This window comes from Gossypium raimondii, chromosome 13, assembly GCF_025698545.1.
Source record: "Gossypium raimondii isolate GPD5lz chromosome 13, ASM2569854v1, whole genome shotgun sequence".
Classification (NCBI taxonomy): Eukaryota; Viridiplantae; Streptophyta; class Magnoliopsida; order Malvales; family Malvaceae; genus Gossypium; species Gossypium raimondii.
Window position 1 is genome coordinate 50,148,515 of NC_068577.1, and position 26,634 is coordinate 50,175,148.

The window sequence follows — 26,634 nt, forward strand, 5'->3', positions numbered from 1 at the left end:
AGAGACTTTCACTTTAACACCGTAAATCAAGTAAAATAAATTGAATTCCAACAAAATAATGTAAATAAGGGCATGGGTATTGACAATTAAATGGTAAAGAGAAAACCAAAATCAAAATTTGACCCAACAAAATAGAAGAAATGAAGCTTTGGGAATCACCGAAAGAAGTATAGTTATAGAATTCAACATCCAAACACATGAAAAGAAGTGAAGCAGAGGAGAAAATGGTTTGTCCCAAACGAAGAGCCAAGCTAGCGCTAGTTCCCAATGCCCCTGGCACTTGCTCCATCATCTTTCAAGTCAGCTTACCTCTCCGTTTCTTCATCTTTAAATTCCCAAACAAGAAAGAAGAAAACAGAGTTCCAAAGAAAGTGAAAGAAGTGGTCTCCGAAATTCCGAAAAATTATGCTTGCAAAAATGGTTCTACCTTTGGGTTTTGTTTCTATGATGAAGACCTTGGAAGAGAGAAATAAGAAAAGGAAGAAAGTGTTTTTTTTTAATTCTGAAAATAGGAATTATATTGTTTTGACATAGTTTCATTCATGTCTGTTTCAATGTCTGTGAAACCCATCTTCAATGTCTGTTTCAAGATTTGCATATAGACAGAGGGAGCAAATCGGCAGAAAGGGTAAAATAGGGAGGGTAAACCGAAGCGGCAGCTAATCTGCGCAAAAGAGAGGGATTAGAAATCGATGGTTTTCACCGATTAGGAAAGTAATGTATTACACGCGTATTAACAATACATTGAACCAAACGACGGAATAAAGAGGGATTAGGTAGGGCTCACCGATTAGGGGTGTATTGGCATAGGCTATGCCAATACACCCAACCAAACATGGTGTAAGTGTTGGATTTAATCCAAATCAGCCTTTCACAAGTACACTATTTAATCCAATGGGTTGAACTCAGTTCAAGGCCCAATACCCAAACTTCATATTTTTCTCTGGTTTTTATGTGTCTTTGAAGTCTTCACGCTCTAACTCTTTGCAATATCCATCTCTAGCAGCCACTGAGAAAGGAGGTGTGTTCTTTATTTTTATTTTTTTCGCAAATATTTTCCTTCTTTTCCATTTTAATTCCAACTCCAACTCTCAAGCTTGTAGATTTAATTGAGTTATTCAAAGTCTCTACTTTAAGCTTCTGTTCGATTTTCTTTAAGATTGCCAATCTCTTCTTTGATATAGGAAGTTATATACATGGGTTAAAAGTGATAAATTTATTAATGGGTATTTAGCTTTAATGGATAAAACAAACTTCTTTTATTAGAAAATGTTACTTTCAAGTATTGAACGTTGCTTTCTCAAACTGGGTTATGTTCAATAGTTGTATCCGACTGTTAAACTATGCAAGCAAATTTATGGAGTTATTTGTTTTGTGTTATTTGGTTTTTTTTCTTCTTTAATTATTCTGTTTCTATGGGTTACCTACGATGCCTTGTTGTTGAAAGCATGAAAACATGCTCAATTTGAATGAACATGAGAGTGGAATAAGAAATGTACACATTCAGTTCATCGTTCAATTTTGTATATCAAACAAGTTGTTAATGTGAAATGATTTTAAGAAATGCCATTTTCTGATGCTCAATATACCATTTTTATGCATTTCTCTTTGGTGTTAGCGAAATGTAGCTCAAATTCCTTTTGCCCTAGAGGGCTAGGTCTAAAGAAGCAACTACTGCAAAACGTAGGACTCATAGAAGTGAGCTTAATATGTTTATATGTTAATGTATGATAAGAGTGAGTTTTTTTACCATTGATTTTAGTCATCTTGTCTTGTTTCCTTTTCGATGTGGTACATGTGATTGGTATTTTCTGTTTATTCCTTGTTACAGTATGGAAGTTCTTTGAAATTGCATCATACTATTCCTCTGTTGCTTCTGTCAATTAACGAGTATCAAGGTGGAAATGCAGGTTACTGGACTGTAACTTCTACTGCAAATGCTCCGGTCTGCACAGCTGCTCCACAAATATGGAAATAGATCACAGAATATTCTCTGTTCCTTTAGGACCCTAACCTCAGCAAATTCTCTCCAAGATACTTCTGTTTCCATCACTTTTGTTTCGGAAGGTGACTAATTTGTAGCTATCCACCACATTTCCAACATCGTTTGTCGTGAAGTTCATCTAGAGCGCATTCTCAACCGTATGAACCTTTCTGTGAACTCTGAACTTGTATTTCGCATACTTCGTTCCTGCTCAAACTCTCAGAATCTCTTCGCTTATTCTCATGGGCACGTTCCCACTACACCCCCACCTCCGTCGAATTTGAGGAGCTAGTCAAGATCCTCATTCTCCATAGAAAGTATGAATCCATATGGAAAACCATTCAACAAATGCAAAAGCAGTAGCTTAGCCTTTCTTGTGATACCCTTTCTTTTATCATTGAAGAGTACGAGAAGAACGGCCTCATAGACCAGACTGTGGAAGTTTTCAACAAAAGCACTAATTTAGGTTGCAAACAGACCGTTAGCGTTAACAATTCATTGTTCTTTGCACTTTGTGAGGTGAAGATGTTCCATGGAGCATATGCATTAATCCGGAAGATGATTAGGAAAGGTGAGGTACCAGACAAGAGGACATACACAGTTCTGGTGAATGGATGGTGTTACTCTGAGAAGATGAAGGAAGCGCAAGACTTCTTGGAGGACATGAGCAAGAAGGGGTTTAATCCTCTGGTTCGAGGTCGAGATTTGTTGATAGAAGGTTTGTTGAATGCAGGTTATCTTGAATCAGCCAAGAAAATGGTAAGAAGAATGACCAAAGAAGGGTTTGTGCCTGACATTGCTACATTTAATTCTTTGGTGGAAACAATCTGTAAAACTGAGGAGATTGATTTCTGCATCGATATGTATGTAATTTATGTAATTTATGTATTATGTATGTTATGTATTAAGTTGTGTATTATGTAAGCTGTGTATTATGTAAGTTATGTAATATGTAATTTATGTATTATGTAAGTTATGTAATATGTAATTTATGTATTATGTAATTTATGTAAGTTATGTATTATGTATTATGTATGTTATGTATAATATTAATTAAGTTGTGTATTATGTATTATGTATGTTATGTATTATGTTAGTTATGTACTATGTAAGTTATGTATTATGTTAGTTATGTACTATGTAAGTTATGTATTATGTATGTTATGTAAGTTATGTATTATGTATATTATGTATTAAGTTGTGTATTATGTGTGTGTGTATTATGTAAGTTATGTAATATGTAATTTATGTAAGTTATGTATTATGTATTATGTATGTTATGTATAATATTAATTAAGTTGTGTATTATGTATTATGTATGTTATGTATAATATTAATTGTTGTGTATTATGTATTATGTATGTTATGTATTATGTTAGTTATGTACTATGTAAGTTATGTATTATGTATGTTATTTAAGTTATGTATAATGTAAGTTGTGTATTATGTATTATGTCTATTATGTATATTATTAATTGTTGTGTATTATGTATTATGTATGTTATGTATAATATTAACTAAGTTGTGTATAATGTAAGTTATGTAAGAAATGTATTATGTAAGTTGTGTATAATGTTAGTTATCAAAGTTATGTATTATGTGTTATTTAAGTTATGTAAGTTATGTATTATGTAAGTTATCATGTTATTATGTAAGTTATGCAAGTTTATATATAAGTTTATATACAAGTTATGTAAGTATATCACTTTTATGTATCTTATTTATAATTATTTTAAAACTATAAAATTTATTACTAATAAATTTGAAATGTAGGTTATATATCCATACCATATATGGGGTGATATATTAAAAAATAGGTTTTAATATTTTAAAAAAATAACATTTACAATTATTTTTAAAATTATAAAATTTATTGACAATAAAATTGAAATATAGGTTATATATCCATAGGGATTTTTACCAAAATATTACAAAAAAAATACAAAAAAATACCAAAATATTACAACTTTTTTTATTTACCAAAATAATACAAAAAAAAACAGTTAAAAAAAAAGCATACTGAAGGAGGGCCTGCCATAGGCGGCACCTTTGGTGCCTGTGGCACAGGCGGCACCAATTGTTCGTATTTTGGCCCTTTGTTCGTATTTTTTTTCGAATTTTATTACTTTTCAAAAATATACTATTTTTAATTTTTTTATTTTACATTATTTTAGTACATTATATTTGAACTGTATTAATTTAGTGTGTTTTTAAATAAATTTAAAAAATCATTATTTCGCCCTCTGCTCGTATTTTTTTCCTAGATTTTATTACTTTTAAAAATATACTATTTTTAAATTTTTTATTTTACATTATTTTAGTACATTATATTTGAAATGTATTAATTTAGTGTGTTATTTTAAATAAATTAAAAAACCCTTATTTCAAATTTTTATGTTCGTATTTTTTCCGGATTTTAATAATTTTAAAAATATAGTATTTTTATTTTTTATTTTACATTATTTAGTACATTATATTTGAAATTTATTAATTTAGTATATTTTTAAATAAATTTAAAAATAGTGTATAGTTTTGTAAGTAATGTAAGTATATCACTTTTATGTATCTTATTTATAATTATTTTAAAATTATAAAATTTATTACTAATAAATTTGAAATGTAGGTTATATATCCATACCATATATGGGATGATATTTTAAAAAATAGGTTTTAATATTTAAAAATAACATTTACAATTATTTTTAAAATTATAAAATTTATTAACAATAAAATTGAAATATAGGTTATGTATCCATACCATATATAAAAATTTAAAAATATATATAAATTTTAAGTAATGTAATATATTTAAGTAATGTAAGTTATAAATTTTAGTAAGTAATATATTTAAGTAATGTAATATATTTTAGTAAGTAATGTAAGTAATGTAATATATACTTAAATTTTAGTAAGTCATGTGTTTAACATTCTGTTAAATCGGGCAGCCCATTTTTACAATGTATATACAATATCCAAATCTCGTGTGTAAGAAACAAACAGCAGAGAAATAACAAACTCATTGAACAAAGCAGAACAGACATGTAGGAACTTGGTGTGAAAGGAACTTTTTGTTCTCCATGTGTTCTATATCAATGTTTGAATATGTGTCGGGAATCCAGATATAGCTGTCAGACGGATACTTTAGGAACAACCGGAGAATGAAGAAATCCTGTAACATAGTTTAACATTGTTTACCAACTACATAGCTAATTACAGAGTGCTGGAAAGTCGATTACGTTCTAAGAAAATTACTTTCAACAATTTTTACTGCAACATGGAGAAAAATTTAAAAATATATAAAGATGGAAAAGCAGCTAAAGCATTTACCTGTAGATGCAATTTTATACTAAATTACTCCAAAGCCTCAACAGCATATGAATAAATTAGGCTTGGTCCAGCCCCACCCAATAAGTTTTTCTTAAAAGAGATTTTAAAATGCACAAAAATTTCCAAGCCATTCAAATGTTTTTACCAAGTTAAAAGTTTAAATAACACTTAAAGCAAAAACTGTGATGCTTATTTGAGGAAATTCACAGTGAAGTCAACTAAAATTAGAGATTGTCGAAGAGTAAACTTTTGTAGTTTTAGTTCAGTTGTTTACCCCTTTTTACTAATAACTAAATAAATTCAACTCTGAAATCAGAAGGAATAAAAGTAAGGACATTTTGATAAAAATAATATCAGCAAACTTACCTAAATACGAGCTGATCAATAAGGCAGTAACAAATGGTTAATCCACAATTTTGAGTTCTCCTTTCTTTAACAGTTGGGCAAATGCAGTGTTACTTCTGGGGAACAAAACATGAACATAAGAACAAGTGTTATTTTGGGGGGCCCTTCAACAATTAGAAGAACAAACTAGAAAACAAACACAGAAGATTGGTACTTCTTCCCAAACCCTAGACACGCTAAAATTCCCAAATTCCCCAAATTTCCAAACAAACTGGTACAAGCTTGGTGATTGAACTTGGACTCTAAACCCCAAATTCCTAAATTACACTGAACCAAAACCCTACATCAAGATACAGTGTTTCAAAAGAAAAAAAGCTTACCTTTTAACCACAAATTCCGTAGCTTTGATAGTATCCTGTCAAGAATGACTCAACCGTTGCTTCGTTTCTGATGATTTCTGAGTTCTCCTCTCCCTTTTTTCCTTTGTATTTTCTCTTTCGTTTTTATCCCTTTCGTTTTGTCCTCTGTTTCTGTTTCTGTTTGTGTTTTGCCTTTTTCCCCTCTCTTTTTAGAATCGGTATATTCCAAATATGGTGAAAATCAGCCTAATTCCGCAAATACTTTTTTAAAAATAACATATGCTATTTATTTAGCCTGTTTCTCTGCTCGGGCTCTGCCCGACTTAGGGCTAAGAAGAACACTTTTTTTTTATTCATTTTTTGGGTTTGGCCTAATTTGTTTTGTTTGTAGGATTATTTTTTTCCGGTTTGGATCGGAAATTTGGACCAAAATCATAAAAAAAAATCAGTTTTACTTGTTTTTTTATCGATTATAGATTAATTCTCAATATAATTGATCCAGTCAAATAGTTTGATCCAATACAATTGAATTTGAAAAAGGTTTTCAATAAATTAGAAAAAAATCGAAATTGATTACTTAACTTAAAATATTTAAGGAATAATGTCACATTTAATATATGTATTCTTATAAAATGTTCAATGTAATATATGTATTTTGAAAATGTCTAATGTGATACCTAAATTATCAATATGTGTTTTATTATGTACTTGTACTTTCATAAAATGCCCAATATGATACTCATTGTCAATGTTACATGAACTATCAATGTGTGTTTTACTATGGTACTTGGTATTAACACTGTTAGTGAATTGCTAAACCAGCCAATGAAAATTCGACGTGTAGATCTTTTTTTCAAATCTAACATTACGTGAAAAACTAAATAAAATAAAATTTAATTTAATTTAAAAACTAAACATATAGTTAATAAAAAGAAGTAAATATTAAACTTACATAAGGAAAACGCCATCTTCTCCATTTAAGTAAATGATCATCTTTTCCCAAGAATTTTTTATCTTAAATTAATTTTAAGTAATATTTTTTATGTACAGGTACTTTCATGTAAGTTGGTATTTAACTATATTTTATTAATCACATCTTTGGTTATTTGTCTTTAATTTAAAATTTTTTATTTTACTTAGTGTGCAATTTTATTGGCTGGTTTAGTAAATTCACTAATGATATTAACACTAACTACCATAATAAAATACATATTAGTAATATGATACCACATTAAATATTTTATAAAAATATAGGTACAAAATCTAACATTATCTTAATACTTGATTAATTAAGCCAAAGATGTAAACTTGTTGTATAGGCATGTACACTTCAAAAAATGTTGTCTTGATTCACTAGGAGTTTTATAATATTTATATAAACAATAATTTGAAGGTGTTACTTGCAACTTGCTGATTGAGATTTCTTTTGTTGTTATCTTTTGTAACTCATTTTGTGTAATTTCATGCAGTAAATTTCGTGGTTAATTTGAATAAATAAACAACTCTAAATTAACATTGATAATTCGAAGTTATTTTCTTAATCAAAAAAATTAAATGGAGATATCCAATAATGGAAAGTTTAATCGGTTCAACGAAGAAAAAGGAAGTTAGGACTGTGGCTATAACGACCTTTTGTTGCGTATGACTAGCGTCACATGCTAATATTGTGAACCGTAAAAATTTTTGCATCATACTTCATGTCTCTATCGTATAAAATTAAGGATTTTGAAGGGGTTCAGTCTTTTTACGTAACTGACTCAAAAATATAATTATTTATGAAAATGATTTAAGTCAAAATTTATATATGTATATTATACATTCTTCACAATGATCTTTGTTACCCCCTGTCACACTAGCGGTATCGCCCTCTCCTCATTAGTCAATAATCACCTTTTTTAAAAAATAATCTTTTTGGAGGGCCGTCACTGTATTAGGCGCCACTACTATGTATTATTTAAAATACCTATTAAATTTTTTCTTTCTTTTTTTCCTTCCTGAATATTCATTTTTTTAACAAGTATTTTGAAAAATAGATATTAGTGTCGCCTAACAAGGTGGCAACACCCAAAAAAATTATTTTCTTTTTTAAAAAAATTGATAATTGACTAGTGATGAGGGCACGTGCTGCCGGTGTATTAGGTGACACCAATGATCACTGTAAAGAAGAGTCATTTACGTTCATAAATTTTGACTTTAATTATTTTCGTAAATAATTAAATACTTTTGAGTCAATTGCGTAAAAAACCCATTGCATATGGCTTACATTGTAAATAAGCAAATCCAAAAAGGCGGATATTAGTTAGCTTTCGAAGGGGTTTAGGGGTTTGGATTTTTTGCGCAACTGATTCAAAGGCAAAAATTAGGATATAAGAGGGGTTCGGCTTTTTTACACAACTGACTCAAAAAAATTAATTTTTTATGAAAATGATTCAAGTCAAAATTTATATCGTAAATGGTTCATTCTTCACAATGATCGTCGGTACCACCTAACACACTAGTAACACCGCCTCTCATCATTAGCCAATCATCACCCTTTTCAAAAAAAAAAATATTTTTGGGTGTCACTACTATATCAAGCGGCACCACTATGTATTATTTAAAATACCTGCTAAAAAATATTTTTTTTCCTTTTTTCCTTCTTGAATACTCGTATTTTTAATAGGTATTTTGAAAAATAAATGTTGGTTTCACCTAACACTATGGCGACACTTAAAAAAATTAACTTTTTAAAAAGTCAATAATTAACTAATGAAGAGGAAACTTGCCACGGGTGTATCAGGCGACAGCGACTATCACTGCAAAAAAAGAGTTATTTACATTCATAAATTTTGCATTTAATTATTTTTATAAATAATTAAATTCTTCTGGTTCAGTTGCGTTAAAAAAGAAGAAGGAACAACCATTGCATACTGCTCACATTGTAAATAAGCAAAATCCAAAAAGGCGGATATCGATTAGCTTTTTAGTTTTTGAGAAAAATGTAAGTTTTCTAATATTTGCTATAATAGGGGCATATCCAAAAAGGCCGAAAGCGGTTGACCTTTTAGTTTTAATATTCAATTTCAATATTTTTATCCAATTATGAAAAATATTTGAATTCTAAATTCTTAAAATTTTAATCTATTTATCTGTGTCATTGGTGATTTGGTTTTAAGTTGTTTTTATTTTGGTTATAAAAATACTTATAATTTTATCACTTAATTTTAGAATGTTTTTCACTTAAGCATTAAATTATTAACGGTATCTAACTGTCACTAAGTCATGTTCATATTATATTTACACTTTTATTTTGGTCACCAAAATATTTTTTTAAAATCTTGATTCGGGTAAAAATAATTAAAGATTAACGTAAAAAAAGAAGGTAGAAACTAAAATAATCATTAAAATTATTGTGTTGTACTTATTTACCCCATTGTCGAACATTTTAAACTTCTTTTCTTTTCTTTTCTTTAATATTGAAATTTTAAATTTCAAAATGTAACACCCCTCGTTCGACTCAATTATCGAATCTATGTTACAGGATGTCACATTGTTGTCAGAACAATTACCATTAAGTTCACAGTAAAACAATAAGTTCAAATCATCATATATGCAGCAATAGTAGCAGCAACAACAACAACATTATAAACATTAGATATATGATGTATAACCCTTCATATATGAGCGTAAGAATGCTCTAAGGTTAACCCGAGATTGAGCGAGGACCAATTTATAGAATTTTCAAATTTCAGTTTAACGTTGCAATGTGAAGGGGTTCTTCGTTGCGACGTAATTTATATTTGATTCGGTGCCCTAAGTGTAATATTTTCATCTATGTACATTTGTAATTTTTTTGAACATATTGGTTTAAAAAATTATTCATGAATTACATTAATACTTTATATATTGTCCTCACGTAGTTTTTGCATGCATAGCAAAAGAGAAGTAAATTTTGTTAATTGGTTGTCTAATGCTTAAATTGATAATAAGCGGTACTACGTGGTCGGATCGTAATACGGAAAGACAATTTGTATTAGTAGACAAACCTAAATATTACCTTAGTCTAATTGAAAATGAACCGATTGGAAGACTAATATGTCATCTATCAAGTCCAATTAGAAAGATATTTTGTTTTAAGCATTGAAGCGGATGACTCCAAAAAAATAAACACATTTGTAATTTATTAATCTGGATAGAAAAATGGTGAAGAATCTAATTTATTAATCTGATGTACTTTTTGTGTTTAAATTTAGTTTTACTCATAATTTAATCTAATTTTTTACATTTTAATATTGCACATATTTCATGTGTTATTATTGTTGACACCATTTTTTGATGAAAACGGGATCGACTTGAATTTTGAAAAATGAAATGGGAGTCGCCACCAATCCTTTTTTTATGAGGTGTGATTGGATCACCTCGAAAAGTGGTTATTTTTAATAAACGATTTGATTTTATTAAAATAACAAGTTTGGTCTACGAAATTCAGAAGAACGGGTTCGGGAGTCGGTTACGCACGAGGAAGGATTAGCACCCTCGTAACGCCCAAAATTGGTACCTAGTTGATTAGTTAATGTCTTAATGTCGAAAATTGAGAACTTTGAAGGCTTTTAAAAATACGATCATTGTATTAAAAGGTTGACAATTTTCAGGAAAAGGGGCATATTTCACGTTATTCGAGAAAGAAAATCATATCCAATAAGTTAGGACACAATGTCTCAAATTCCCGATATGTGAATGAAAAATGCTTATTTAAAAGATATTTTAGCCATCTCGGATTTAAAAATGAAATCACGACCAGTAAGTTAGGACGCGATTTTTTTAAATCCCGAGATCATTTAAAATTTGAGTTTTAAAAAGATTCGTGTATTTAGATTTATCGTGAAAATCGAAACCCAGTAAGTTAGGGTACGATCCTCTCGAATCTAAACACGAAATTTTGTTCATTTTAAAATCATATTAAATAAAATTAATTTAGCATGAAATGGTAGGAGTAAACACAATATTAACTTGTATAACAAAATGATGATGATGATACAAGCACAAATAATATAAGCAATAATCAAAAGAAATAAAATACATAAATAAAATAATCAAGTATATGAAATAATAAATAAAAGAAAACTAAAATAATAACGAACATAAGAATAAATAAACAAATAAATATCAAATAGGAAGACAAAAACAATACGAAAAGATAAAATACATATGTATGTCCATACAAATTAAAAAGTACAAAAATACAAGCACGTACATATATGTATAAATAAATTATAAAATATACACATGCAAATATATATACTTTAAACTTATAAAATATAAGAGTATGTAAACATATATATATATATATAAAGTTAAGATAATTTAAAAAAAACTAATTAATATATTAGCAATAGTAATGAATAAACAAAAGAAAAATAAGACTGAGAATAATAAATAGTAATAATATATTAAAATGATCAATTTAATAATAAAACTAAAATATTAAGCAGAGTATTAAATTGAAACTAAACAAAAACCTTAATGCAGAAATAGAAATTGGAAACAGAGAAAAGGATCAAATTGTGACACGCGCATAGGAAGGGGGACCAGAACAGAAAATATCCCTCCCTCCAAAACGCATCACTTTGATTGGGACTAAAATGAAACAAAAGTAAAGTTATGCGGCTAAATTAAAAAACGAAAAGGGACCAGATTGCACTAAGGCGCAAAATTGGAAGGACCAAAAGAGTAAATAACCCAAATTTCAAAAACACGCGGATCCCCTGATCGGGTCGGGTCGACGCGCGGGTAAAAGGGCACTAAGGCCAAAACGGCGTTGTTTTGGCTACTGGGGTTAAACCCCAAAACGGCGCCGTTTCAACCTTTTATAAAACCAATTTTTTTTTTAAATTTCATTTTTCTTTCTTCCCTAAAAAAAACTCAGAAATTTTCTCTCAAGTCTCTCTCTCCCTTTTGAAAATTCGGCCAGGAGTCCGTTCATCAGCCGCCGCTCCCATTGTTTATGACGGCGCCATCGCCAAGACGGTGGCGGAAAACTAAAAAAACACTTTTTCACTCTTTTTTTCGAGCAAAGCCCCGATTTGGGGTTAAGATAGCTCAAAAGGCTCTCAAAAGTCAAAAAAGAGAAGAAGAAAAAAAGAAAAAAAGAAAACCCTTCGGTTTCTCCTCGCCGCCGGTGGGGTCCTTTCGGCAAGCCAGTTGGCCTGACCACCTTCAAGACGGAGGAGTCCCCCATTACCCGAAAGGTAACAAATTTCTTTTTCTTATTATTTCCTTTATTTTGAAATAAAAAATAAATAAATAAATAAAGCACCTTTGTTTCTTTGAATCTGTTTTTTTTGCTTTTTTATTTCTTGAAATTGTGAAAAAAAAAGGGTGGGGGGGACCCCCGTTACAGAGATGATACTTGGCTTTATAGCCAATGCTATTTTCATTTTCATTTTTCATTTTTCTCTGTTTGCTACTGTTCTTTGCGTGTTTTCTTCTCATTGCAGGTGGAGCAGGTGCACGGCGCCGGTGCAGATGGGACGTGCGGCGATGGGACAAAGGCAGTGGCAGCAGGTCCTAGCATGCGGCGCCCTAGGGTTAGGTTTTTTTTATTTTTGCTGAAATTGTTTTAAGTTTGGGCCGTTTGGGCTTGTAATATCATTTGGGTATTGGGCTAGTGTTTAGGTGGGTAATGGGTTAAGTTTATTGGGTAATGGGTTAAGTTTATTGGGTAATGGGCCGGGCAAATATTGGGCTTGTACAATTATTAATTAGTTCCAAAGTAACATTTCATTATTTATTCTATGTTATTTCTAAACATAAATCTATGTTCTAAATATGTGATTTTCATACACATACATGTGCGATAAAATTTCTAGTGTTATTTATATAAAAAGGTTTAAATATGTCAAAAGTCCATGTGCCCTTTCTATTTTAAAATTTAATCCCTATACTTGAATTTTAAAACATTGAGTCCCTATATTTTTTATTTAAAATCTTGATCCCTCCTTTTAATTTTGTTGTTAAAGTTAATAATGTTAAAGGTAAAATAACATTTTCTGCCCTAAACATTGACAGCTTTTTGCCAATTTGGTCATTACCCTTTAAAAACACATTTTTTTTAATTTTTTTTTCATATTTTCATTAAAAAATAAAAAATTTAAAAAATGAAAAATTATGAAAAATAAAAATCTTTAAAATAAAAAAAAATTGAAATGATTTTAAAAATATAAACATAAATTTCAATTTTCAATGTTATCTAAATTGGACCAGATTGGTCAATCAGGCCAGGAACCGGTTGGGGTATCGGTTTAAAAATAAAAAAAACAAAAGATTTTCCACCATGAAATTTTTTTATTGTTCTTTATAAATTCCAACTTAGCAAATTTGACGGAAGAATAGACAGAGTTAGTGATGAACCAACATTTTAAATATAAAAATACAAGAACTTAATGTCTCAAAATTAAAATATCATGACTAAATTTTATGGTTTATTTGTTGAAAATTAAATCATGGTGCATTTAGCTTACTTTTGTAAAAAAAAAGTGACTATTTTGGTAGTTTATCCTATTTTAACCTTTATACTATAAAACATTTGTTATTAATATAATTATTATTAAAATATTAATATTGAATATTTACAATTATATGTGAATAATATTATTTAAAATTTATTATTAATATAAAATTATTAAATAATTTGTTAAAATAATAAATTATATTAATTATATCAATAATTTATTATATGATTAAAAATAAATGTTTAATAATATTAAAAATTATAATATTTTAATAATTTTAAAAATAAAAATAAAATTTATTATCAATATAATAGAGGAACTTTTTTCGGAAAATAACTTACGCTTTTCGAGAGAGTAAGTCATTTTACAGGAAAAATAACTTATTTTTGTTGATATATAAGTTATTTTTATTGACCAAGTTGTTTTATGTTAAGCAAATAAGAAAATACAGAAAATATTTTTCAAACTTATTTTCCGTGAAACAAACGAATCCTAAGCTTTTAAGAAGAAATATTAGTCGAAGAGTGATTTAAATTATGTATAGAAGTAATGTTATAATTGAACTTAAATCACGTCCATGTTACTCTTTAGATAAGATCTAGAAACATAAAAATTTCCTAACTGCAATATAAAACTTGTATTTATATCTTATTTTACACCGTTAATAAATCCATTCTCAAATTTCAATTCCATTTTCCTTTTCTTGGAGTAAAATGGGCCATCAAATGGGGCTTGTACGCCCATTATTCTCAACCAAGAAAATTAGGATCTACTTCATTTTCAGATACTGTTTGAGTCACTTTCAATCCAGAAAATGCCAGCATGACCCAATCCTGCCGGAGCCAAATTTAAAGAAAGAAAAAGATAAACATCTAATATCTGAAAAAGAAAATAGAACTCTTTTGTTTCAATATGTCCTAATTTGAGAAAAGAAGATGAATTCATGCAGGCCTGCTGAAGAATGATACAAACAGTAACTAAAAAATGATTCTTTTGTTTCAATATGCATGTACTGTTGGATGTGGTACAAATTAAAGAAATGAAATAAAATAAGCCAAAATCATAGACTAATTCAATGACTTCAACCTATCAATGGCCATTCATTCATGCAGAGCCTCTCAAATAAATAGAATTAAGAATCTAATTTATAACTCTACCACGTACAAAAAATGGAAGCCCTTCAGATTTTCGTAGCCATTTTCATCTTGGCTCTTGCATCGCCTTTGACCTTTGCCTCTGATCCTAGCCCTCTTCAGGACTTTTGTGTAGCCATTAATGATCCCAAGGGCTCTGGTATGTCTTCTCTTCAAATACTTTCATTTTCTTGAGCTACTTGTGTCTGTGTCTAATGTATATCCGGACATGAACAGCATATGAATCTCCTTTTACACTCGTATCTATCACATCCATATATTCGACACTTAAATTCAAGTTTTAGTAACATAAACTCATCTTTTCTTCTTCTTCTGGTATTGACTAACATTTCTTGCTTTCATGCAGTGTTTGTCAACGGAAAATTCTGCAAAGACGCAAAGCTTGCCAAAGCAGATGACTTCTACTTTTCAGGTCTCCATATCCGCAAAAACACATCCAACACATTTGGATCTACTGTCACACCTCTTAATGTTGCACAGATGCCAGGACTTCACACATTGGGGATATCTATGGTTCGAATTGACTATGCACCTAACGGTGGCCTGAACCCTCCTCACACTCACCCTCGTGCCTCAGAGATTCTAGTTGTTCTGGAAGGCACACTCCATGTCGGTTTCATTACATCGAATCCAGATAATCGTTTGATTTCTAAAGTCCTATATCCAGGAGATGTCTTTGTTTTTCCTGTGGGTCTCATTCACTTTCAGTACAACATAGGGAACACCTATGCTGTCGCCTTTGCTGGTCTTAGCAGTGAAAACCCAGGGGTGATCACTATTGCAAATACAGTATTTGGCTCAAACCCTTCCATTAATGCTGATATTCTTGCCAAGACTTTTAATCTGGATAGGAAAATGGTGAAGAATCTTCAATCCAAATTCTGATGGGATAACATTCGAAGGAATGTTCGAATGATGTTTGAATTTGTCATTTGTTATTTATAGTAAAATTAAATTTTATTTTATTTCTGAAATATAGAATAAAAGAGGTTGTTTATGGGCCTCATCTTATGTTTGTTTGAATTTTAGCATATTATAAAATTGAAAAGTGGTCTTTATTTGAATCCATAAGAAATATTTAAGTAACAAATTACTAATTGAGTTTTAACTCGATTGGTATGGGTATTGTTATCAATGTAAGAAGTTCTAGATTCGAGTGTGTTGAAACGAATTATTCTCCTATTCATGGGTTGGGAGGGGCTATGAGTAATTTTAGGCATTATCTCAAAAAGAGCAAATATAATTAGGACTTATAATGAAATTATTAAAAAATAACAAATTAGATCTTCAACTTTACTGGTTATTTTATTTTAGTTTTTCTTTTGCTACTTTATTTTTATACTTGAAGTATTATTTTCATCTCAAGAAAAATAAGGATGTGGATGCCAATAGTTTTTGAGGTAAAATAAAACAAAAGTAATAGTTAAGTAAAAAATTAAATACTAAAATGAGAAATTTTATACTTTAAATTTCAAACTGTGATATAAAGTCATATCTAAATTTGAGCCAAAATATTAAACAAAACATGAAAACATGTTTTTATTTCAATTCAAGTTTAAATGTTATTCGCTACGGCATGTTTGGTTCATTGGAATAGAATAGGACTGTAATGGAATAGTCATTCTGTGAGAATAGAATAAGGTTGTAATGGAATTGAATAGACATAATAGTAGTTTTGTTAGATGGAATGGAATGAGTATTGTAGTAGTATTCATGTGTTTGGTTGAGAGGAATAGATATGTAATAGCAAAAAAGATACTCGAATGACGAATATGCCCTTTAATAAATTAAATTAAATTTTTATTTTTGTAAAAATATTAAAAAACCAAAAACGTTAAATGCTAAAATGACAAATAATTAAATTTATTGATCATTTTCTAATTTTTTAAAATTAAATGCCCAAAATGTAAACTTACTAATAGTTTAATGACATTGAGTTTAGTTTACCCATAAAAATCCACCAAATACCCAAGCCCACTTGCCCACCAAAATTCCAAAACCCACCAACCATCATCACTTTCTTCCCCATTTTTAGTTCACGATAATTCTTTTCCTTTCGACCAAATTTTCCACCAACAATTGTTCTTAAAATTGCTTCATTTCAACATTTTTATTTTATCTAAAATGATAAATCTTTATCCTTCAATTTTTTTTTTGACATGAAATCTGAGATTTTTATTAATATTAACTCAAGTTCAGTTTTCCCAAACTCCGTTCAGCTTCTTTCAGCTCGTTTGAGCTCAATTTAATTTATTTCCAGCTCATTTACTTTATTGCTAGAATAAATTAAGTGATTACTTTAATTAATTTATTTTGTTTCAGCTCATTGATTAGTTTATTAGCTCATTACAGCTTATTACATGTTTTTTTAGTATAATTTGAGCTAGCCGAATTAATGTGTCTTGATAAGTCAATATTTAATTTGTCTTAGCTTCATTATATTTTATTAATGTGTCTAAGGTATGAATTTATTTTGTTCCAGCTGAATTTAAGCTTGCCTTAACTCCATAAATGTGTTCATTGTATTTTGGTGCAGCCAAAATCATGAAGGATGATTAATGCTAGGTGCATAAACAACTGGTTACAACGAATGGAGAGATTCATGCATGACCTGCTACAATGCACGGTGGTTGATTGTTTGGATTCTCTAAGCACCTATTCGGCTAAGAAGTAGCTGCCCATCAATTTTCCAAGTTGGCTGAACATCTTCCCAAGGCAACCTTGAAGGTGTTCACACTTGCTGAATATCCCATTCATACATGAAGTCCATTCGGTTATAACCATTCACATTCAAATGGCTCTTCAACTTGGTGTTCACACTTCTAATGACTATTCAAGCTGCCCAATCAATGCCTTCAACATTCGGCTGAACAAGGCAAATTAATTGAGCTCATTTAAGCTCATGGCCGAACCTAGACATGCCCAATCAGCTCCCAATGCTTCCAAATTCATTCAGCTGAACTCCTTCCTCATTAAGCTAACTTGTGGAGTCCCCAAAGACTGAACATGGACAATGAAGGCTTATGGATTTATCCAAGATTATTTCAGCTCATTTAAAGCTGAATATTTAGTCATTAAGCTATGAATTTGTCTATTCGGTTAGCCTCTGTCATAGCTATAAGTACTTAGCTATTTTCAATTTGTAAGGACTTTTGTCAAGACTTTTATCAATTTGAATGAAATTTGAGTTCTTTGTGAGGTTTCTTCCTCTCCAAATTTCATCCGAGTCTCACTTGACTTATCTGCTCGTCAGTGGTGTCAATTTGATTCTCTTTTTGAACTTTTCACCATTTTGGTGTGGCGTTCACCCTATCCTTTATACCTTTGGTTCCTATCTTGTTAGGTAATGGGTCAAGGTTCCATTCTTTCATTCACCAAACCACCTTAAGCTATATAAGTCTCGGGTCACACTCTTTATAGTGTTGGTTCGTTCTTGACGCTTGAGTTCAATTTCCATTCCACCTACTTATCAAATTACTTATGTTTATATCTTTGGTAGCCCAACCTATTCAAACCATACTTAACCTACTTTGAACTTATTTACACCCACTATCCTATTATTTAGCCGATTACAAGCCTATTACTAGTTTGGAACAATACTTTCTCGTCGAAGATCAGACAACTAATATGACTCGACTCACTTTACCGAGGCAGATCGCATCAATAACTTTTCTTTAAGCACTGCTCGTTCTGGTGAGTATTTCACCTAGCCACTGTTGAAGTCCTTCTCTTTCATCTATTTGGTAATCAAGAATCCCTAACTCCTGCCATATGTTTTTAACTACTTGGCAATCTCTGAAGGCATGTTTTCAATTATGTATGCTTATTTCTTGTTTTAATATTTTTGGGATATTAATTCATGTTTAATGTGCTTATTTCAGTGTTTAATGAAGCAAAAGTCCCTGTTTAAGAGTAGATTTAGCATAATTGAGTGGAGTTGCATGCAATCCTAGAAATAGGACGACATAAATCTATCGGATTAGAGTCAAATATAATAAGAGAATTCATAGATCGAGTTAATGTGACGATAGGGGTTTTAATTAGAAAGAGATTTCAATTAATCAACCTAGAGTCAGTTGTTAGGGATTTCTACGGATCAAGACACAAGTGAATAAATTGTTTAATTTAAATTCATAATAATAGGTGAAGTCTAGGTGGATTCTTTCCTGAGTATTGTCTATCTCATTGGTTAATATTTGATTATTTCTTTGATTCATTCTCTGTTGCGTTCTGAGTTAAATTAGTTTAGTAATTTTAGATTAAAACATAATCATTCCAATTTTTAGGCTAAATAACAAGAAGACGGTAATTTTAGTACTTTTAGTCCTCGTGGATACGATATTCTCTACTCACCATAGTTATACTATTGTTCGATAGGTGCGCTCCCTCTGTCTTATTTTTAGTTAGTTTAGTGACCATCAAGTTTTTTTGGCGCCTTTGTCGGGAACTAAAATATTAGGAACACTCGATTTTATTAATTTAGCCATTTTTATTTTTATTTTTATTATAATTTTTATTTTTAGTTTAATTTTTACTTTCTATTTTTTCTTTTATTTGCTTCTGGCAAGTTCCTTTAGTTTATGTCTAGAAGAAACCCGTCAAAACCATTGTAATTTGACAGTGAAATTAAAAGTACAGCTCGTAAAAACCGTAGAGAAACAAGGCAGAGTCGAGAGAATTTAGTAGACGAACAAGAGTACTTTGTTATTATCGAGAAGATGAGTGGTAATCAGAATAATCAGCTACCTCCTACAGTTGTTGCGAATCCAGATCATGTTCCTCGTACTATGTACGATTATGCCAAGTCCACTCTGACTGGGGCTAAATCGAGTATTGTGAGACCCATTATTGATGCAAATTATTTTGAACTAAAGCTGAACACTATTTAGATGGTACAATAGTTTGTTCGATTCTAAGGTTTGCAAGACAGAGATTCAAATACTCATTTGGCTAATTTTCTAGAAATTTACGATACTTTCAAGATTAATGGCGTCACTAACGATGCCATTCATTTACGGTTATTCCTTTTCTCATTGAAGAACAAAGCTGAACAGTGGATAAATTCTTTAGCCAAAGGGGATTTGAGTTAAAAACCCGAAGGGCGGCTCAAATATTGATCAGAATGGGGCATGAAGTGATCAGATTGGGGCATGTGGTGATCTTACTATACCTGAAAGGGTAAGGCGACATCTTGGGGCATCGACAGAGTCCTGAAGATCTCCTAAACACATGTCAAACTCAGGAAAGTCTTCAGAAAGTTTGTACAGAGAAGTTCAAGCTGCGATATCTGGGGCACCTAACCTTCATACTATTTATATATTAAATTTGTTGTTGTTCTTGGAATACTTCATTCTTTTTCAAGATACGTGTTCCAATCAATTCCTCTTTTATTCTTGCTACCCTTGATAATTCATTCATTTCGAGCTTGCTGTCAAATCAATTCTATTTCATCCATCGTTATATTCTTTTTTGCAAGTATGTTGCATTGGAATGATGATACTTTCACAATGAAAGTTTTACATATTACTCTAGAAGTTTCTAAATAATATAGGAACCTGAAACAGGACTATCGTTTAGAAAACACCAAGTTTAAAGGGTGAGATATCTAAGAAGGAAGAGTCTAAGTTAAAGACTATCCTTTCAGATTTTGTTGTCCAAACATTGATTGAACAAAATGACAAGATGCCGTGTTGGTGACAAAGCTTCAATGAACAAATAAGCAATGATCACTGAGTAATAAGAAAATATTTTCTCGGAGAAGAAAATTTTGCATGAGCATTTGGTATGACACATTGGGAATGGGGTAAAGAACCAAAGAGCTTCACATTCTGTATCTTTGAATTGCGATAGGAGAAGATTGAAAAAAGCCATATCTTTCTACCCTTGGGTTACAGTGGGAGATTGATGGTACAAATTTTATGACCCAGTGGATTGAACTTTGACGTTCACAGTGGGGGGCAATCAGATTAAGTGTTTCTTTGGATATGCTAGCCGAGCAAGAAGGCGGTGTAGCACGTCAGTGATAAAGCCTTAATAAGCTTTTGCGTGATGATAACTTAAGCATTAAGGAATCATTTTCATAACATTTTGCATTCATTCAAATGTCATTCATACACATCTAGTTAGGAGCATTTGATTCGTTCTGATCATGTCATCCTAATCACTAGGCACAATTAGGTTCATAAAATAGAACATATAGGCATGTTCCCCAGAGAACAGATCAATGAAGATAGCAGATCTTATCTTCCTGTATTTGGCAGCAGAGGAGATCGAAGATAACAGATCTTGTCTTCCTGTATTTGGCAGCGGAGGAGATCGAAGATAGCAGATCTTATCTTCCTGTATTTAGCAGCGAAGGAGATCAAAGATAGCAGATCTTGTCTTCCTATATTTGGCAGCGGAGGAGATCGAAGATAGCAGATCTTATCTTCCTGTATTTAGCAGCGGTGGAGATCGAAGATAGCAGATCTTGTCTTCCTGTATGTGGCAGCGGAGGAGATCGAAGATAGCAGATCTTGTCTTCCTGTATCTGGCAGCGGAGGAGATCGAAGATAGCAGACCTTATCTTCCTGTATTTGGCAGCGGAGGAGATCGAAGATAGCAGATCTTATCTTCCTGTATTTGGCAGCAGAGGAGATCGAGGATATCAGATCTTATCTTCCTATAATTGGCAGCGGAGGGGATCGAAGATAGCAGATCTTGTCTTCCTATATTTGGCAGCGGAGGGTGTAACACCCCGACCCGTGTCCATCGACGGATTAGAGTTACGGGGCATTACCGATCAAAATTTAATATCATAAATCAAGCAATTATCCAAACATTTATATCATTTCAATTTACTAACTATACTACATATAATACAAATATTATTTTCAAATTAGGCTTAACTATACTAATTTATAAAACTATTTACAAATATGCTAAACACATCACACTAACATATAAATAACCGAAATTTTTGCATAAGCTTAAACATCATATATATATATCAAATAGATCACAACCATAAAACCAAACTTAACCAAAATGAATAAGCCATTTTCGCATGGCTCAAATTCACACATCCCAAAATTAAACATATAAACTAGACTATACATGCCATAGGTTCAATTCAAAATTTATAAAATACCAAAGACAATGATAGTGTGATAGACTATCTTGATGATCCCCGAGCTCGAACGCGACTCCAAAATCTATAAACAGAGTAAACAAATACAAACACACATTAAGCTATTAAAGCTTAGTAAGTTATACAAAAAAATTCATTTATATATAAATGCATAATAATACTTATTCCATCATTAAGATAAAATAAACCAAATATCCTAATATTTCATACCATCTAACACTTTAAATAATAATAATAATAATAATAAATCACATTGTATTTTCATATAAACAAACCATATGGCCAAATACACATAAATATTTAGCAAAGCCAAATATTCAATAAATCATTATGTCAAAACATGCTTATATTCAAATGGTAAACTCATACTATATATTTCATTTGAAACTATTATCAAATTATAACAATCAACTTACCTTAACACTAATTAAGCAAATGGCTAACACATACCTGAATAATTTAGCTTTTACTATTACTCACATAAGATTTTTATAACATAGAGACTTGTATAAAACACCGGCATAAAGCCTGCTAGGCACAAAGCCCGATACATTCCACCAAGCACAAAGCACGCTAGACATAAGGTCGATACATTTCACCAAGCACTAAGTCGCTAGACATAAAGTCAAGTAATTCACCAAGCATCAAGCCCGCTAGACGTAAAGTCTGAAATAATTCACCGCATCAAGCACGCTAGACGTAAAGTCGAAATAATTCACCCAAGCATCAAGCACGCTAGACGTAAAGTCAAAACATCTTATTTTCAAACTATATATATAGTATATAAAATCCATGTATAGAGATTCAGCTCAAAATTCATTACTTATATTTTTAAAACACATGGATATATAAATCTCCATCACCAAATCTAACTTGATAATTCAATAATTCAACCAAAACATATTTGTATATATAACCTCATACTTTTGATTCTACTACTAATATCATAAGATTTAACTTATAATATACTATGTGTCTTTAACATTCAAACATATTAAAATAATCTAAGCTAATAATTTCATACCATTTATTCAATACAAAACTTGTACATTTGCATATACGTTCACATTTGACTTCATGTCAACATATATAATTCAAACCTAATTTCAATTCAAGAAATTATACATGTACATTTATACATATTCGAATCTACCATATAAATATATAAATTCATACTCAATTTCAAAACATAAACCTATACATATATATATGACATATCTAAATTCAATACACAACACATATATGCATACTCATTCGAATCTATATATATACAATTATAACATACATATACCACAAATCAAATCTAAGAGTTTATATATAAATGTACTTATATAATCATTCAAACCTTATACATATATATATACATATGCCTTATACATATCTTTGATTAATCTAATAATTTATACATGTATATACTTATACATCGTTTATACTTCGACTAAATTTAAAGGTTTATATAAGTATAAACCTATATATATATTCAAACATTAATAATACATGTATATCATTCATACTTTATTTTATTTCAATCAATATGCCTTTAAATTTAAGTTCAACAAAATACAATACATTTACATACCTATATATCGATTTAACAACATTAAATAGCTATTAGACTTACCTCGGATATCAGCGGACACGATCGACTACTCGACTACTTTCGTTTTCCCCCGATCCAATTCCGTTTTCCTCGTTTCTTGATCTAAACACATTTAAATTTAACCTTTTTATTCATCAAAATATTCAATTAACTCCAAAATACATAAATGGACAAATTACTATTTTGCCTCGACATTTTACACTTTTACAATTTAGTCCATTTTGCACAAAACACAAAATACATAAATTTTGCCCACATTATGTTAGGGCGAATATTTCATAGACCCATATAGATCCTTGCATGTCATTTATTTCACCTTTTAGTCCCTCAATTAAATATTTTTTACAAATTAATCCAAAATAATTAAATTCATCAAAATTCAAGAACACACATCATAATCTATCACATATCTTTCATATTTCATCATCAACTATTATCAAGCTCAAGTATTCATAAATGACATGTCTCAAAATCACTATCAAATTCTAAAATTAAAGCATGGGCTAGATATAACACAAAGCAACGATCACAAAAACGTAAAAATCATCAAAAACCGAAACCAAACATACCTTAAATCAAGCATCAAAGATGGCCGAATAGCTTGGTTGTTCTTCTTTTATTTTCTTTTCTTAGTTTCGAATAGATGATAAGGAAATAAAAGATGATGGTGGTCTTTATTTGTTTAATTATAATATTATAATATACTATATATTATAACATTTATAATTAATATAAAAACTATATATATATTATACACATAATGCCGCCCACTATTCTTATTAATGGTTAAATTGCAAAACTAAACCTCCATATTAAAAGAACAACCACTATTCATCCCCTTTTTAAAAATAACCATTAAATTTTTATTTTACGCGATTTAATCCTTTTTATTTAATCGGACACTCAAACGGCGAATTTAAAGCACGAAATTTTTACACTAGTAAATTCACACATAATAAACACAGAAAATAATATTAAAATATTTTTTTGACTCGGACTTGTGGTCCCGAAACCACTATGTCCGATTAGAGTCAAAACCGGGTTGTTACAGAGGGGATCGAAGATAGCAGATCTTGTCTTCTTATATTTGACAGTGGAGGAGATCGAAGATAGCAGATCTTATCTTCCTGTATTTGGCAGTGGAGTAGATCGAAGATAGCAGATCTTGTCTTCCTGTATTTGGCAGCAGAGGAGATCAAAAATAGCAGATCTTATTTTCCTATATTTGGCAGCGAAAGAGATCGAAGATAGCAGATCTTGTCTTCCTGTATTTGGCAGTGGAGGGGATCGAAGATAGCAGATCTTGTCTTCCTGTATTTGGCAGCGGAGGGGATCGAAGATAGCAGATCTTGTCTTCCTGTATTTGGCAGCGAAGGAGATCGAGGATAGCAGATCTTGTCTTCCTGTAATTTGTAGTGGAGGGATCGAAGATAGCAGATCATGTCTTCCTGTATTTGGCAGCGGAGTAGATCAAAGATGGTGAATCTTATCTTCCTAATACAGTGGAGAAGCAGATTTAAGCCATTAGTCCTATCACCCTAAGCAGTAGTGGATTAGGTTAAAGATTACAGATTCTGTCACCCTAAGCAGTAGTGGAGCAGATCGAAGATGATGAATCTTATCTTCCCAATACAGTGGAGAAGCAGATTTAAGCCATTAGTTCTATCACCCTAAGCAGTAGTGGAGTAGGTTGAAGATTGCAGATTCTATCACCCTAAGCAGTAGTGGAGTAGGTTAAAGATTGTAGATTCTGTCCCCCTAAGCAGTAGTGGAGCAGATCAACAATAACGAATCTTACTGCGAATCTCATCCCCCTGAAGTCGCAGCAGAGTGGATTGAAGCCACAAGTCATATTTCTTTTTGAAGTTGCAGTGGAGTGGATCGAAGCAACAAGACACGGTAGACTGGAATGAAGCTACTTGAAGAAGAGAAGCACCATAACAAGTCAAGAATTGGCAAGGCCGGGCAAAATGGGCCTTTCTTAGTCTTTGCTCTGTTATCGTTACACGACAACGAGCAAAGAGGGGCAGCTGTACAGGCCCATTTTGACCTAACCCATTACAACCCATAACCCAAACAGACCCAAAACCTACCCAGGCCCAACTAGCCTAACCCAATCCCGGAGCCCAAATGCAAAACCCATTACCCAAAACACAAATCATAAAAAAAGAAACCCTAACCCTAGGTGCGCCGCACCTAGGGCCTTCTGACATTGCCGCCGCAACTGCCACCATCGACTCACCCCACTTGCGCCGCGCATGTCCTGTCGTCCTCACTTGCTTCACCTGCAAACAGGCAACAACCAAAGAAAAGAAAGGAAAAAGAAAACAAAAATAGAAATTAAGATCGGCTATAAAAAAAAGCCAAAATGTAACTCTCTTGTCTCCCCGGGCAACTTTTGTAACAAACAAAAACAGATTCAATCGAAAGAAAATAAAAAGAGCAGATTCAAGGTGTTGTTTTTTTCTTTTTGGTTCTGAAAGATTTTTCTAGTTTATTCTCTTTTCTTTTCGTTCGCATATATATAAATAAAGGCAGTAAATAAAAGAAAAATGAGGTACCTTTCTCCCTGCGCCCTACTGGAGGACGAGAAGACAAACGGTTTTGTCCTGTTTTTGAGTCTTCGACCTCCTTTTCGTGGGTTTCGGCCCTGGATCTGAGGTCTAGGAGTAATCAGCCTCAAAAAGGGACCAAAAAGGTCCGATTTTGGGTCTCCGACCGCCACACATGGTGGTGCTACGGCGAAAACCCGCCGGAAACCATGGCCGGATCTAGGCCGGAATTTGGGGAGAAGAAAGGGAGAGGGAGAAATTTCAGATTTTTTCAAAAAGAAATGGCTGAATGATTTTTTTTCAGAAAAATTGGGTTTAAATACCGCTAAAGAAACGACGCCGTTTGAAGGAGGGAAAACCTGCGCACTCTTGCCCTAATGGATAATTTGCGCCTTTGGTCCCTCTAATCCTGCGGTACATTCAATGCTGCCTTTTGTTTCATTTTAATTTTGGCCACGAATTTCACGTCTGTTTCAATTTGGTCCGTGAACCCTGTGCATGCGCTGCACTGTAACGACACCATTTAATCGACGTGGGGAAATTGCCCTTTTGATCCCTTCTCTTTTGTGCGCCTTACCTTTTAATCCTTTCGTTCTTTTTATTTCGAGCCCAAACTTTAATTTCGTTTTCAATTTAATCCCATTTTTGTTGTTTAGATTATTTTATTTAAAATTACTTGTTTTAATATTATTAA

General features: G+C 31.3%; 2 protein-coding genes and 1 pseudogene across 3 annotated transcripts in view; 2 read left to right on the top strand and 1 right to left on the bottom strand.

The window, feature by feature from the left end:
• The window catches only part of LOC105782722 (pentatricopeptide repeat-containing protein At5g18390, mitochondrial), a 62,212-nt gene that overhangs the window by 5,635 nt on the left and 29,943 nt on the right, over positions 1-26,634 (bottom strand). The gene's annotated exons all lie outside the window — the stretch shown is intronic.
• Positions 905-3,019, top strand: LOC105782723 (pentatricopeptide repeat-containing protein At5g18390, mitochondrial-like; annotated as a pseudogene).
• Positions 14,650-15,723, top strand: LOC128035993 (germin-like protein subfamily 1 member 11). Its single transcript, XM_052626305.1, has 2 exons — positions 14,650-14,798; positions 15,006-15,723. The coding sequence occupies exons 1-2, from the start codon at positions 14,675-14,677 to the stop codon at positions 15,542-15,544; spliced, it is 663 nt and encodes a 220-aa protein (XP_052482265.1). The 5' UTR covers positions 14,650-14,674; the 3' UTR covers positions 15,545-15,723.